This window comes from Eleutherodactylus coqui, chromosome 9 (assembly GCF_035609145.1).
Source record: "Eleutherodactylus coqui strain aEleCoq1 chromosome 9, aEleCoq1.hap1, whole genome shotgun sequence".
NCBI lineage: Eukaryota > Metazoa > Chordata > Amphibia > Anura > Eleutherodactylidae > Eleutherodactylus > Eleutherodactylus coqui.
In genome coordinates this window covers 130,286,084-130,303,112 of record NC_089845.1, presented here as the reverse complement: position 1 = coordinate 130,303,112, position 17,029 = coordinate 130,286,084, and the positions used below count along the sequence as shown (strand labels likewise).

Genomic DNA, 17,029 nt, shown 5'->3' with positions numbered 1-17,029 from the left:
CGAACACGTTCGGCTCCGCCCCTTTTTCGCCCGAACACCGAACTTTGCGAACACTTCAGTGTTCGGGCGAAAAAGTTCGGGGGCCGCCGTGGCAGCGCGGGGGGGTGCGGCGGGGAGTGGGGGGGAGAGGGAGAGAGAGAGGGCTCCCCCCTGTTCCCCGCTACTGCCGCCCGCGCCGCCGCGCATCTCCCCGCCCCCCCGGCGGCACCCGGACACTTACGCGCGAACACTGCAGTGTTCGGCAAAGCCGGTGTCCGGGTGCGGATGTGTCCGTAACGGACACGTTCGCTCATCCCTAATAACAACCCATTTCAGCTGGGAGTGGAGAAACCTCCGATCCCAGCCATTTAACTCTGCCACTCATCAGTCCCTGCGATGTGATCACAGGGTGCCAATGGGTTGCTATGTACTAGGAGGCTTGAAAAAGGCATCTGGACCTGCCATCTATGTGGGCTATAAGGCTCAGCCAGAGGCAGGGTCTGATAGGCTAATGTAATACACTGCAATACTAAAGTACTAAAGTGCATTATAGGAACCATCATTCCTAAGTCAATTCAAGTCCTTTAGTGGGACAAAAATAAAAAAAAGTGTTTAAAAAAAAATGGTAAAAAATATTTAAAAAGATAAAAATAAAAAGTCAAAAACTCCACCTTCCCTATCCCTACTATGTTTAAAAAAAAAACAACACAAATTTGATATTGCCATGTTTGCAATGATTCCTGTAAAAAGTTAGTGCACTATTTAACCTACATAGTGAATGCAGTGAAAAAAATGTAATAAAAAAACATGGCAAAAATAGCCAATATAGCATCTCTCTCACCTGGCCAAAAAAAAAAAAACTGAATACAAAGTGATCAAAAAGTCATATGAAGAACCAAATGGTACCATTAAAAATTACAACTCATCCTCCAAAAAAAAAAACTCCCGACACTGCCACAATGCTATTGCAAAAAAAAAGGTTTGAAAAACAAATGAAATGTGGTGAAAAAAAATTTAATTTTTTATTTTTTTTTTAAAGTATCAAAACAAAAAAATTATAAACATTTGGTAGCAACAGCATAATTGTGCTAACCTGCAAAATTAACATTTATAGCTTACAGTGAACACCATTTAATAAAAAAAGACCAGAGTAATAATAATAAAAGACCAGAGTAATAATAATAAAAGACCAGAGTCCATCCTAAAAAACACAGGCCCTAATAGTTTCCCTTGTAGGGAGGCTACATAAAAAGTAGTATTTTATATAAGTGAAACAGAGGCTCCTTACAGGAGAAATCAGACAGTTCCATAGAAAGCACACTGTCAATCACCAATACCTTACCGGAGGTTGCGATACAAACTTCATACAAACAGGCACATTCTTGATTTGGAACAGCAATATTCATGTATAATATTGCGTGCAGAGAGCGGTAGCGTGACCTCCGTGCCCAGGTGGTCAGTTAGTTGGTTTAAGTTTATGAGGCTTCAACGGAAGTGACATGATATAACCTACTTCCACCTACAAGTCTCTCTATAGTATATTGCAATGTACTAGTCCTAGATGGCTGGATACAATCATGGAGATTTGTATGACTACACAATAAAGAGATACTGATTGTCACATGCCTTTCTTCAATATGCTGTGAAATGTTTTTGGCTTTTGGTTATTGTAATTTGTACTATATAAAACCTAATAAAAGAGAGTTCTAAAAAAAATAAACTAAAAAAAAAAACCCCCAATACCTGTAGAACACGGTTACAGTTCCCTGGAGAGGAGGCGAGAACTGTCCGGGTCGCATCCATAGCATTTGGATTATATAAGTGTGGCAGGCACAGAAAATCAGTTTTATGTTTCTGGTCGGCCTACAAAAAGTTTGCTGCTTACAGTATACTTCTGCTAACTCACTAAGCCAATGCATTACCTCCCTCTACTGGAAGGTAAACTAACAGGAAGGGGTTATCCCACATAAAGCATTCATCACCTAGCCATAGGAAAGATAATAAATGACTGATAGCTGAGGGTCAACCGCTATGACACCCCCTTTGTTCATGTACCCCAAGTCCAGTGGGTGACTGGTCGGACTGCCAGGGATCATTTATCATCTACCTTGTGTACAGCTGATGTGGGATAACCCCTATAAAGAGGACACGTCTCCAGTCAGGTTTGTGTCAGTAAATACTTGTCCTCTCCAAGAGAAAACTATTCTGGAGGATCTTTTTCTTACATCGAGTCGTTCCTCTGTTATTCCTCCTGAAAATGTATGAATAAAACTGGCGACTGGGTGTTTCTACTCCCCTTGTCCATAAAAAGTGTGCGCCGACACTGTGCGATGAGTGCTGACCATGTCAGACAGGTGTCCGGACACACTTTATGGATAAGGGGAAATAGTAATACCCATTTGTAACACTTAAAATGGTTTGCCAGGGAAATACCTGGCAAAATTGACCCTGGCACATTCGGCTTAGAAAATTTCCTCTTCTAATGAGTGTACAAAGATGGTGGACTTTGATGCCTTCATTACAGCCTCGCTAGCATAACAACTTATCCAAACCCAGCTGTTTAACCTTTTACACACCACAGTCAATAAGACCGTGACATGTAGGAAGCTGTCACTCATCGGACCCCGCAATGTGATCATGGGGTGAGAATGGGCTGCTATGCTCTCAGAGGCTTGAAAAGGACCATCTATGTGGGCTGTTAGGCCTAGCCAGAGTCAGGCTCTCATAGGCAGCAGGGTCTCATAGGCCAATGTAATTTACTGCAATATTGAAGTATATTATAGGAACCATCATTTCTAAGGGACTTAAAGTTCCCCAGTAGGACAAAAAATAATAAGTATTTAAAAATTATTTAAAAAGATAAAAACAATTTAAAAAGTCAAAACTCCCCCACCCACCCATACTATTTTAACCCGTCAAAAAAAAAAAAAACTAACAAATTTGATATCTCCATATTCATAATGATTCACGGAAAAAATTAGTGCGCTATTTAACCCGCATGGTGAATGCTATGAAAAAAATATATATTAAAACACATGGCCAAAATAGCTAATTTTGCATATCTCATTTGATGAGAATCAGAATAGGAAGCGGTCGAAAGGTCATATAAATCACCAAATGGTACCATTAAAAATTACAACAATTATCCTCAGGATAGGTCATCAATCGCATTTCCCTGGAAAACCCCTTTAACATAATATGTGTACCCAGTTATTAGAGCCAATAAGATTCTTCAACGACTTCCCTAAAATCATACAACTCACCTTATATATGGCAGAGGGTCACTCTGGGCCATTCTTAACAACCATTGTAGATCATCAGAGCTTCTGTCCACTGTGAAGACAACACACAAATGTTATTTACCCCTCCGTGGTGTCATTCATGAACGGCACATACATATGAGAACAGCGTGCAATTATCTGTTTTCTTCACTTGGGTGGAAAGACACCCATCGACATTCATGGTCACTTGAATGAGACATACGGTGAAGGCGTCATAAAAATGTGCGTTCGTGGGTGCAACAGTTCAAAGACGGTTGAGCGTCACATTATACCGACACAAAGCAGGCTCGGCCACACACTGACCTGTCCGACAACATGATTGTGTGAGTAGTGCATGTGGTTATGGGGTACCGCTGATTAACTGTGGAAGACATTGCTTGCCAAGTTGGCACCCTGCGTAAAGACCTGAAGATGCGGAATGTTTCCTCCAGCTGGGTGTATCAAATGTTGACTGATTATCACAATCTTTCAATGAAGAGCAATGTTGTCTCAATCGCAAATACTGTTTCTTTGGTGTCCCTGTTTTGAGAGGTATCTGTTCATACCATGAATACGATTATTACTGGGGCTACTGAGAGGGGTTAAAATTACTACTGAGGGCCACTGCGGGGGGACACTATTGTTACCCGGGCCACTGCGGGGGGCCACTATTATTACCGGGGCCACTGGGGGGGACACTATCGTTACCGGGGCCCCTGCGGGGCGACACTATCGTTACCGGGGCCCCTGCGGGGCGACACTATCGTTACCGGGGCCCCTGCGGGGCGACACTATCGTTACCGGGGCCCCTGCGGGGCGACACTATCGTTACCGGGGCCCCTGCGGGGCGACACTATTGTTACCGGGGCCCCTGCGGGGCGACACTATTGTTACCGGGGCCCCTGCGGGGCGACACTATTGTTACCGGGGCCCCTGCGGGGCGACACTATTGTTGCCGGGGAGACTGCGGGGGGACACTATTGTTGCCGGGGAGACTGCGGGGGGACACTATTGTTACCGGGGACACTGCCGGGGACACTATTGGTACCGGGGCCACTGCGGGGGACACTATTGGTACCGGGGCCACTGCGGGGGACACTATTGTTACTGGGGCCACTGTGGGGGACACTATTGTTACTGGGGCCACTGTGGGGGACACTATTGTTACTGGGGCCACTGTGGGGGACACTATTGTTACTGGGGCCACTGTGGGGGACACTATTACTACTGGGGCCACTGTGGGGGTCACTACTGTTACTGAGGCCACTCTGCATGTGGCAGCATACCTGAAATTGACTCAAGGTATGTGTACACATCGTGTAAAATTTTCGTGGCAATTTCCGCATCAAAAATACAATCAAAATCTGCACTATTGCTATGGATTTTGACAAGAAATCAGTTGCGTATTTGCGTATCCACAGCCGATTTCATATTGCATGTTGCTTCCCCTCACCTACTCCGAAGGCTTCCCGATGTCAGCGCTCCACATCTTCCGGTTCCTAGCGGCCTGGTCAGCTGTGGCGCCGCTGGTCAGGTAAGGCCACTACAGGCTGCTATGAGCCAGAAGCCTGGAAGCGCTGACAGCAGGAAGTCTACAGAGGAAGTGCCACATACAATGTAATCAGCTGCTGGTGCACAACTGATTTCCTGTCAAAATCCGCACCACTGGTACTCCAGTGCTCCAGCTAGGAAATAAAACACAGGGCATTCCTCCCTGTCTATTTTGAAAAGGCTTTGTTGTTTTTATAATGACGGAGGTAAAAATCATACATCGCGATAAGCACAACCCCCTGACATGTTGGCACTTTGCTATAAATAAGTGGGTTTTGGGTGGCAGTCTGGGCATTCGGTCTCTAAAAGGTTCGTCATCACTGGTATACAGCACCTGCTGATTGGAGGACGACACTCAGCAGACAAACGAGTTGGTTCCTCCCACTTGCTTTATACCCTCTGCAGGTACTTAGCTAATCCGTTTTTGCTTAGTGTTTGTAGGAGGCAGACCTCTTCAATCAAGGTCTTCAGGACTACAGGGATATTGGGACAGGCCAGGCAGCTCACTACCTGTTCCCCACGAGGAGGGCAGATAGCAAGCGTCTGTCCTCCTCCAAGAAGCGATTGCAGGTCGACAGAGCAGTATCACTCTCCGATCTACCCCTACGCCGGAGAGCGAACGGCCAGACATTGCTGTACGTTGTCTGCCCTACTTTCCACTGTAATCTGGCATGCATAGAAGCCTCAGTTACAGAGACAATGGTGACTGGCAAAGAATGAACAGAGGCATTTCTATTAATTCCTTAGCATTCACTGAGCACTATGTAGACAGCAACAGAGAATCCAGAAGTGGTTACAAATGGCTTCTGCCTTCTCCTCAGTTCCGTCTGTCTCTAACAGCCAAATATCTGACCTGCCCCTACTAGATCGCAGGAACTCTGAACTTATGCCATACATTTACATTGGCATAGGGTTAAACCCCAAGACCACATGCCACACATTAGCTATGCATGGTTATAATCAAGTGTGCAAGAAAGAAAGAAAAACAGTGGCTACGAAATATTAACCAAAAGGTAACGTATATTAAATATAGATACACATGACAAGCCAGACTTACCCTTTGTATAGTCAACGACTGCTTCTAAAGCTGCCACTCTGACATCTACAAAGTGTCCACACTCGGCGTAGGATTTGAAGACTGAAGGATCGCTTGGAACATGGCCGTTCTTTTGTAGCACACGGATGGCTCTCAAACAGCTGGAAATAGAAGTGGAGAACTGCTATAAGAACAAACTCCAATTATCATCTAGTGCCTATACTTATGGCGGAGCTTGCTGCTCGCGTGTATCGTTTTGTTCCTATTCCCACAACATGCTACATCTGAAGCTGCATGACAGGTGCAATAGCTTCATTGAAAACATCCCTTCCTGAAGTTGGTTTGAGCTCTGTTCTGGTCATGCGATGCTCCCAGAGACGCAGAGCCCGTTACAGTAATGCGTTACACAACAGATTTGAATCTGCTGAAGGTACAGGGAAAAAAAGTGTCCCTTCAATAACTTCGAGAGAGATTGTGTGTCGATTGCTCACAGCTGTCAAAGTATATTAGAGAGCTGCATTCTATAAAATTAATAAGCTGAAACTAGAAGAAAAAGGAGATAGAAAACGGGCAACAAAACCAGCAATTTGCCTTTACTGTGTGCAGTCCAATACCTTTAGAGGTGGCACTTGTCTGCATTTACCTGTGCAGAGACGTTCCTTAAATGTCTCTGCACAGTCTACAACCGCATGGAAATCGGGCAGCTGCAGGAGAGCGGAGCCGGCTGCCAGATAGAGCTCGGTTCTTGAGAAATAAGGCAAAGTCTGCATATATCCCCATCTTCACCTTTTCAATAACCACAGTGTACACAGATCATGAAGTAATATTACTTCCTGCAATCGTCTGATCACCAGGGGTGCAGTCGCTGGGTCCTAGCAGTCCATCGAAGGGGGCTCTGTGTCCCCTATAACTGGGACCAAAAAATCAGCACCAATTACAGTAGAAATCGGCAATAGAAAAAAAAAGATTAAATACCGTAATGTTCAAATATTCCCCAAAGAGTTCTTAAATACAAAAAAAACTTAATACAGGAAAAAAAGCAAGCTGCAATCACCCCTGCTCTTTATGAAGCCAAAACTGTACATCCCACATATCAAAAAGACCGTAACAAAAAGGGAAAAATGATTTAAACGTGTCATTTAGTGCTCTATAAAAAAGAAAGTGAAAAGCAGATTTAAAAAAATGTTTCCCTAATATCACCGAAAATTAAAATAAAGGCCAATGTATAAAAGGAAGAAAAAAAAGCTTCAATAACTGCATGAAAAATAAATGATAATGACAAGAAAAAGAGCAACTGTGCCTCTGCAATGTCAGGGACCTCAGGATAGGTCATCAATAGTTGATTGGCTGGTGTCAGCAGCTTTGACTCGGCCGATCAGGGAGCTTCTGCCAGCATCAAAACACAGCGTAGCTCTGACCCCTCTATAGTGGTCACGCTGTAATTACAGATGCAGCTTCCAGTAAAACAAGGACAGCCGTGCCTGCTTACGCTCCATACAAAAAAAAAAATGTTCTGGTTGTTCGGGTGCCCAAGGTCAGCTGATCAGTTTAGGCCACTGCCATGTAAGAAACGTGCAGGGACTTAAGGGACAAGTAAAACCCACCTGACGGTTATAGTGAGCCTGAAGCTGGGAAGAAGTTTCTCCATATTGAGGAAGCGTGTGATCTCCTCCAGGATAAGCCGCACATCAGCATTCAGGTTGTCTAGAGTGCGACATTCATTGTTCACGCTGACCGCAGGCGTTACTGAATTGGCAAGTGCATCAATGAGTTCGGCCCTGTAGTAGTTGTCTGAAAACTAAAAAAAAGAAAACAAGAAAAGTCACAAAATCAGGAGGTTCTTCACAATTAGATTTTTTTCTCACCAAATTTATCAAAATGTTCAGGTTAAAATGTATCTGGAATTAGATTTTTGTCCCTTCAAAGGTTTGCACAAATTGTTAGGTTTTTCTCTTCTCTTAAGGTGCATTTAGACACAAAGATGATCGCTCAAAAGATGGCTTTTGAGCGATAATTTTTGCATAAATTACTACTTGGTACTAATACCTATTAGTACCAATTAGTACCGTGAGCCGCCGGGAGTGGGAGTGATCAGCTCATCGTCCATAGTTTATGCAGCATAAACGAAGACTGCACCTGCCCGCATGCATGAGATACGCCGTCCTGTGCAGTCTCAAATCGCTGCCATATGCGCTTGGATAAAGGCTATTGTTAGCTGAAATGCGTCGCTTACATGGAATCTTTTTAAACGGTTTGCTTATTTGCAATGTGTTTAAGCAGTCTGTGCACCTTCACGTGTTCTTTAATAAACATGATCTAGATTTTTTCGCCAGCTTACGTTGAGCAGAACCTCTATTTTTCACTTGCCTTATTCATGCGCAGCGATAGGTTGGGCTCACACAGCAGTAAAACGCTGCATAATACGTGCAGCAATTTACCACGTGCTCGGTGCGCCCAGCCTTGCGCCGGCTGCCCAGGGTCGGGTCGGACTCCATATACGGGAGCCCGCGCCTGAATCCGGCCATGACCACAGCAGGCGTCCGCATCTTTTCTTTTCCTTATCTGGACTGCAGATGGCAGTGGCGAGCCACCGTTAGACATGCGCAGTACAGATTTTAAAAAAAAATGTTTCTTTTCGCGTGTTCCAAATGGTATTTGGTGTGAACGCCACCTGTGGCTTCTGCAATGCATACCCGTTCGTTTTCAGCCGGGCTTAGTTTGCATGAGCCTTTTCCCAAACACAGCCCACTTGTTCCGCTGCTACAGGGGTCTCCCAGAAGTTTTCCCTTTGCAAAGCAGACTAGTGTCCTGAATTTCCTGATCCATGGATGCTCATGTGATCCTGACATCACAAAAAACTTTCATCCCAGCTCCACGCTATCATACATATTAAACGTCTACTTAACGGTTTCTATATAGCATTGAAAGTGTCTGTTTCTGTTATAGCACCCCTGTATATCCAGAGTGCTTGCTGTCCTATAAGTGGCCCCTGCACAAAATCAGTGGATGAGCAGTTACAATCTTCTGTATATCGTGTGGATAGTGTAGATGGGCACAGCTGGTGAAGTCACTCACCAGTGTCTGCCCACCTGTCCCATTTCATATACTTGAGCCCACAATTCTGCTTAATTTGCCCCATGGTGGACCCCTAATGGTCAGTCATTTTAATCCAAAATAGAGTAAAACACGCCTTTTATTCCACGTCTTGACTACGAAGACCACAAATCTCCCAAATTGAACTAAACGTTTGATTTGTAATGTGAATTTACAGCAAAAATATTGACCTCTCGACAGCCAACTTGTGTGAAAAAAACAAATGTGTAAGAAAAGGGGCTGCAGGAAAAACTTCATGTTCACATTGAAAATAAAATGTATCCATGCAAAACGAATTACAATAATTTCCTGGCATTTGGCCAGGTAAACAAATTAGTTAAATGTGCTTCCTGCAAAGATGATTCAAGCAGTGGGAAGCAGATCAGATACAAGGCGCTGGCTATAGTGTGGCTCACATCACACACAACTCGCGTTCTCTATACATATTAATTTTGGGACACCTCCCGTGCAAACAGATTATTTATTCTGGAGGACATTGAGTGAGATGTTTGATAGAAAATATTCCCATATGTGAGAAATTGAGAAGAAAATGGTTCTAATGGTTGTTACTGGCATTACGACAATCTGTACCGGTGTTCACAGCAATCTATGCTACAGGCTACAACCCCGTATCAACTTTGGTTGTCGCAAATCACCAGTAAATTTGGAGCTTTACTGCAAGATTAGTGTTTTAAGGCCCATTTACAAGGGACGAATGTCGGGCAAACAATGTCCGACACTTGTCCCCACACATACTCGCTCTCGTGCTGCTGTAGGGTGCTAGTACCGCTGGCTCACAGTGGGGCGGCTGCAGGAGGTTTTTCTCCTCGCGCTGCATGGACAGTGAGCTAATCGCTCAGTGTAAATAGCATCCGTTCAGTACTGAACGGCCGCTATGTTAAGGCAATGGAGAGGGGAGGTGGGTAGCGAGGAGTGAAATCTCCTGCAGCCGTCCCGATGTGAGTCAACGATACTAGCTCCCGTGCAGCAGCATGGGAGCGAGTATGTGCGGGGACGAGTGTCGGGCATCACTTGCCCGACATCCGTCCCATCCATATGGGTTATTATCCACAGATGTCCTTACCTTGTTTTTCCTGTTGTCATTGTATTTAATGAGGTCTAAGATAAAGGAAAGAACTTCTTTCGGACACAAGTTATGGACGTCTCTCAGTAGAGCCATAGCAACTGGCATTGTCTGCAAAACACAAGTATGAAACCTCAATGTTATAAATGGTGCATATAGCAGCTCAGTGAGAGGACAAACGCACGTACAACGAATTTAGGGGTTGAATATAGTGTTCACAGAACGTCTTCACTAGAATCCTCTTTTTTACACTTTAAGGGAAGCATCAGATCCCTATTTGCTCTTGGGCTGTGGGCACTTCTGGATGGTGACAGAAATGTAGATTTCAGCAAGTTCGTCTGCTTTGGAAAACGTATGTTTCAAAGTTCACAGCGTTCATCCTGGAATTATTCTGACTGCCACTATGGAGTCGGGAAGGATTTTTTCCTCCACATTGGCTAAATTGGCTTCTGCCTCATTGGGTTTTTTTTGCCTTCCTCTGGATCAACAAGTGGGAGTGGAAAGAGGTTGAACTAGGGGGACATTGTCTCCCTTCGGCATCACATACTATTTTACTATGTAAGCGAGTTGGCTTATTAATATTAATATATTCAGTGCTTCCCTGCCGCTGATTCACAGATCTCCTCATATGAACCGTAAGTCCGGTATCACATGGCTGAGAAAATGGTGTGAGATTTGTGCATTGCAAAATGCAGAAATCTCGCATGAACATGAACCTAATTCTTTTGCATGGAGTCACACGCGCGCAATTTTTTCCCACACCACAAAAATCGTGGCATGTCCTATATTTTCACATTCCTCAGAACGCATCGCTCATGGTTTTCAATTTGACAGTAAAACACATGACACAGTGTGCGATGTGCTGCGATGTTTTCTATTGAAAACAATGAGAAACACCTGTTGATACTGTGAAATGGCTGAAAACTACCACGCAGAAGTGACAGGAGGCGTTTTTGATAGAAAATGCCCCGCATTCACTGGTAAATCGCACGGCCCGATATCACGCTCACCCGTGTGTAGGTAGCCTAATGCAGAGAGCCGTGTTAATTAGTGACAAGGAAAGCCAGGAGAAAGCAGTGAAAACATGATGATTTTTTTTTTTTTTTTTTTAAATGTCTGAACAAATGAGTAAAAGGCGGGGCTAACATGAACAAGCTGGATTCCACATGCAGGAGACCCGCAGTGGATTTCGGCTGTGAGCCCGGCCGGTGACCCTACATACCTCTCTTAACTATATGGTGGATGACCATGGAGGCCCACAGGCGGTCCCGTGCAGTACAGTTTTTTAATGTACTTTCCACGCCGTCGCTTAACAATGACGCGGGTACCCTCAGTCAATACGCAATGCTAATCACATATGAGCTGCAAGTCGGACGCCAACATTAACTTAAATGGAGGCAGTCTGCGTGGACTCCATGGCAAAAATTGAGCATATTGCAATTTTTCTTCCGCTCGTGGAATACGCAATTCATATGCGCGAGTGTGAAGGAAAATTCCAAAATGCATGCCTTTCAATGCCCACGTGATATCAGTGTGTTTGTCACTGTACTGCAGTGACCTATTGGGGATCTGACAAGTTACCGTTTAAAGGAACGCGAAACCTAGAAATGTCGTTTGTCATTCTGCTGAATTTTCTACGTGTTCCTGAAACAGTCTTGTACAAAATCCTGCAGAAAATACAGGGGTTAAATCAGCTGATCGCTCACATTTTTCGCTGAGGAACAGGGTGGCCCTCAATCTTTTGGTCCCATTACAGACCGAGCAAAACTAGGGGGAAAGGGTAAGGCTCTTGCTGCAGCCAGTTGTCTTACAGCCAGTACGAGAACAGTGAAATGGAGCAGAAGGAGGAGAGGGCGAAGACTTCTCATCTGCGGAAGGAGGAGAGGGGGAAGACTTCTCATCTGCGGAAGGAGGAGAGGGCGAAGACTTCTCATCTGCGGAAGGAGGAGAGGGCGAAGACTTCTCATCTGCGGAAGGAGGAGAGGGCGAAGACTTCTCATCTGCGGAAGGAGGAGAGGGCGAAGACTTCTCATCTGCGGAAGGAGGAGAGGGCGAAGACTTCTCATCTGCGGAAGGAGGAGAGGGCGAAGACTTCTCATCTGCGGAAGGAGGAGAGGGCGAAGACTTCTCATCTGCGGAAGGAGGAGAGGGCGAAGACTTCTCATCTGCGGAAGGAGGAGAGGGCGAAGACTTCTCATCTGCGGAAGGAGGAGAGGGCGAAGACTTCTCATCTGCGGAAGGAGGAGAGGGGGAAGACTTCTCATCTGCCGAAGGAGGAGAGGGGGAAGACTTCTCATCTGCCGAAGGAGGAGAGGGGGAAGACTTCTCATCTGCCGAAGGAGGAGAGGGGGAAGACTTCTCATCTGCCGAAGGAGGAGAGGGGGAAGACTTCTCATCTGCCGAAGGAGGAGAGGGGGAAGACTTCTCATCTGCCGAAGGAGGAGAGGGGGAAGACTTCTCATCTGCCGAAGGAGGAGAGGGGGAAGACTTCTCATCTGCCGAAGGAGGAGAGGGGGAAGACTTCTCATCTGCCGAAGGAGGAGAGGGGGAAGACTTCTCATCTGCCGAAGGAGGAGAGGGGGAAGACTTCTCATCTGCCGAAGGAGGAGAGGGGGAAGACTTCTCATCTGCCGAAGGAGGAGAGGGGGAAGACTTCTCATCTGCCGAAGGAGGAGAGGGGGAAGACTTCTCATCTGCCGAAGGAGGAGAGGGGGAAGACTTCTCATCTGCCGAAGGAGGAGAGGGGGAAGACTTCTCATCTGCCGAAGGAGGAGAGGGGGAAGACTTCTCATCTGCCGAAGGAGGAGAGGGGGAAGACTTCTCATCTGCCGAAGGAGGAGAGGGGGAAGACTTCTCATCTGCCGAAGGAGGAGAGGGGGAAGACTTCTCATCTGCCGAAGGAGGAGAGGGGGAAGACTTCTCATCTGCCGAAGGAGGAGAGGGGGAAGACTTCTCATCTGCCGAAGGAGGAGAGGGGGAAGACTTCTCATCTGCCGAAGGAGGAGAGGGGGAAGACTTCTCATCTGCCGAAGGAGGAGAGGGGGAAGACTTCTCATCTGCCGAAGGAGGAGAGGGGGAAGACTTCTCATCTGCCGAAGGAGGAGAGGGGGAAGACTTCTCATCTGCCGAAGGAGGAGAGGGGGAAGACTTCTCATCTGCCGAAGGAGGAGAGGGGGAAGACTTCTCATCTGCCGAAGGAGGAGAGGGGGAAGACTTCTCATCTGCCGAAGGAGGAGAGGGGGAAGACTTCTCATCTGCCGAAGGAGGAGAGGGGGAAGACTTCTCATCTGCCGAAGGAGGAGAGGGGGAAGACTTCTCATCTGCCGAAGGAGGAGAGGGGGAAGACTTCTCATCTGCCGAAGGAGGAGAGGGGGAAGACTTCTCATCTGCCGAAGGAGGAGAGGGGGAAGACTTCTCATCTGCCGAAGGAGGAGAGGGGGAAGACTTCTCATCTGCCGAAGGAGGAGAGGGGGAAGACTTCTCATCTGCCGAAGGAGGAGAGGGGGAAGACTTCTCATCTGCCGAAGGAGGAGAGGGGGAAGACTTCTCATCTGCCGAAGGAGGAGAGGGGGAAGACTTCTCATCTGCCGAAGGAGGAGAGGGGGAAGACTTCTCATCTGCCGAAGGAGGAGAGGGGGAAGACTTCTCATCTGCCGAAGGAGGAGAGGGGGAAGACTTCTCATCTGCCGAAGGAGGAGAGGGGGAAGACTTCTCATCTGCCGAAGGAGGAGAGGGGGAAGACTTCTCATCTGCCGAAGGAGGAGAGGGGGAAGACTTCTCATCTGCCGAAGGAGGAGAGGGGGAAGACTTCTCATCTGCCGAAGGAGGAGAGGGGGAAGACTTCTCATCTGCCGAAGGAGGAGAGGGGGAAGACTTCTCATCTGCCGAAGGAGGAGAGGGGGAAGGCTTCTCATCTGCCGAAGGAGGAGAGGGGGAAGGCTTCTCATCTGCCGAAGGAGGAGAGGGGGAAGGCTTCTCATCTGCCGAAGGAGGAGAGGGGGAAGGCTTCTCATCTGCCGAAGGAGGAGAGGGGGAAGACTTCTCATCTGCCGAAGGAGGAGAGGGGGAAGACTTCTCATCTGCCGAAGGAGGAGAGGGGGAAGACTTCTCATCTGCAGAAGGAGGAGAGGGGGAAGACTTCTCATCTGCGGAAGGAGGAGAGGGGGAAGACTTCTCATCTGCGGAAGGAGGAGAGGGGGAAGACTTCTCATCTGCGGAAGGAGGAGAGGGGGAAGACTTCTCATCTGCGGAAGGAGGAGAGGGGGAAGACTTCTCATCTGCCGAAGGAGGAGAGGGGGAAGACTTCTCATCTGCGGAAGGAGGAGAGGGGGAAGACTTCTCATCTGCGGAAGGAGGAGAGGGGGAAGACTTCTCATCTGCGGAAGGAGGAGAGGGGGAAGACTTCTCATCCAGTTTGCGATCAGTAAGGCCGCCTGCAGACGAGCGGGTCGGATCCGGCAGCGAGAAATCTCGCCGCGCGATCCGACCCCAGAGCCTGCAGGGACGAGCGCGTACTCACCCGCGCCTGGCGGCCCCGGCTCTTTGATGTGCCGGCTGCCGCGCATCCGGCGCATGCGCAGACCGGAGCCGGCGGCCAGGTGAGTGCGTGCCCCGCAGAAAATTAGAACATGCCGCGGTTTGTTTGCCGCGCGAGATTTCGCGCGGCCAAACCGCGGCCGTCTGCATAGGAGTGCGTATTGTAATGCACTCCTATGCAGACTTTCAGCGGCAGAAATCCCGCGGGAAATCCCGCGGCGGGATTTCCGCTCGTCTGCAGGCGGCCTAAATGTTAACATGGTTTGTGGAATACTTCTCACAGCAGAGTTATTTTGCTATAATGCAACAATGTAGAGCAGGAACATTGGGCTTATTTATTAACCCTTTCCAATCCACTGTCTGAGGTCTTAAGACATTCTGATTGAAGGCCATACAGCTCCGATGTTGGAAGATGCCCAGCAGGGTATTCTTACTGGACGCCATTGTATAATGGCAGAAAGAGAAAAAAACGTAGGAAACCCTGAATCCAAAATTGGATTGCAAAGGGTTAATCCTAATTGTTAGACAATGCAAACCTAGGCCCCTTTTACACAAAGCAATTGTCATTCAAAGAAATTGTTGGATTGTGTGAATTCGAACGACACCCCTTTTGGGTAAATACGGCCAATAACTGAAGGAAAATGTGTTTGCTTCTCGTTCATTTTATGCAGGCATAGAAATAATCGTTTGGTCCCTCGCATGCTATTGCCTATGAGCAGCGATCACTTCGTTGTTTACAATCACCGGTAGAGTAAATGCGAATGACTGAATGATATGCGAATAGAATTGTGAGCGATCTGCCTGTATAAACAGGCAGCACGAGCGAATCTGTCATCGTTCACTGGTGCGAATGATTTATCGATCCGTGTAAAAGGCGCTTTATAGACTAGACATTCTTAAAACCCGCCAGATTTATGAATGATAATTCGGTCAAATTTTAAGACTGTCTAGTGTAAGTTTGGACCACCTATTAGTTGGCCTAGTCATGATAAAGATTGTGTCAAAGCATAAAATGAGACGTGAAGGGGTAAGATGAAGCACAGTACTGACTGGTGATGAAAAGACGGATGGTTAAAGAAAAAGTTGTCATCCTACGAACAGCAGAAAGAGGAGAGTCGGATGCGTTTACCTTCTGTAGAAAGTAACTCTGGAAATTCATGAAGTTGTTGGTTTTCACAATGTTCGGGCAGCTCTTACAGCAAAACATGCGTGTAAATAAGGACTTCATCGCTGGGGGTCCGGTCCACGTACTCACCATTGAGTTAGCAATCTAAGTTGAGACACACAACATAAAATATTAGGTACACAAACTGACCAGTGTAGTACAGACTGCAGGCATCTTATGTGGAAAAAACTACGTATATAGCGGAAAAAAAACTACATGTGGAAATGCAACCACAAACATGCCGTGAACGATGTTTAATTAGTTGTCAGTTTATCAGCAATCATTTTCAATTCTGCACAGTCAGGGTGCATTCCCACGAACGTATATCGGCTCGGTTTTTACGCCGAGCCGATATACGTTGTCCTCGTGTGCAGGGGGGGGGGGGGTGTGTGGAAGAGCCAGGAGCAGGAACTGAGCTCCCGCCCCTCTCTCTGCCTCCTCTCCGCCCCTCTGCACTATTTGCAATGGAGAGCGGTGGGACGGGGGCGGGGCTAATTCGCGGAACTTATCCCCGCCCACGTCCAGCCTCTTCCCATTGCAAATAGTGCAGAGGGGCGGAGAGAAGGCAGAGAGTGGGGCGGGAGCTCAGTTCCTGCTCCTGGCTCTTCCACCCCCCACCCCCCCCCGCTGCACACGAGGACAACGTATATCGGCTCGGCGTAAAAACCGAGCCGATATACGTTCGTGTGACTTCACCCTCATCTTGTCTTTCAAAGGGTCTCACTTTTGTCCCCACCTCTAATACCAATCTGTATCAGACGATCAAAGAGGTCAATAAATGTACACGACTTAACTGTGAGGAAGCATTTTTCCAATATTTCCACTATAGACAATACTACTCCAGTTATTTCTACTACTCCGCATGAAGCTAATATTTTCAATAGAGCTATTTCTCTGGAAATTACGCTTGATTACCAATTAACTACTCAGCAATTTACAAAATGAGTCAATTCCTCCTGTGGATACGTTTTCTACTACCATTAATAAATCAAAAATAGCCAATCGGATTTTTATCCTCTCCGAACAAGAACTTCAGTTCTGGACACTTTTTAAGTCAAATGGAAACAAACTCACCAACTTACCCCCCCCCCCTCACAATGGGGTATTTGCACACAACATCCAGAGAATAGAATCCATTGATTTTAATGGGTTCATTCACACGTGCGTATTTTCCTGCACATTTCGGTGGTGCAAACCCCCACCGCACCCCGCAGCATGCTCTATTTTCACATGCATTTGTGACCTAAAGTTTCCATAGGCGTCAATAGAGATGTGCAAATGCCCGCTCAATGCACTAGGAGATGCGTGAACCACTGCACAGGAAA

The 17,029-nt window shown here is 46.9% G+C and overlaps 1 protein-coding gene across 1 annotated transcript in view; it reads right to left on the bottom strand.

Moving 5' to 3' along the window:
• The window catches only part of TAF2 (TATA-box binding protein associated factor 2), a 127,712-nt gene that overhangs the window by 39,076 nt on the left and 71,607 nt on the right, over positions 1–17,029 (bottom strand). Inside the window, exons 17-21 of the mRNA XM_066578507.1 lie at positions 15,669–15,809; positions 10,004–10,114; positions 7,431–7,624; positions 5,848–5,987; positions 3,243–3,312 (exon numbers count right to left, since the gene is read on the bottom strand). Coding sequence (XP_066434604.1) covers positions 3,243–3,312; positions 5,848–5,987; positions 7,431–7,624; positions 10,004–10,114; positions 15,669–15,809 — 656 coding nt within the window. The remainder of the gene's footprint in view (positions 1–3,242; positions 3,313–5,847; positions 5,988–7,430; positions 7,625–10,003; positions 10,115–15,668; positions 15,810–17,029) is intronic.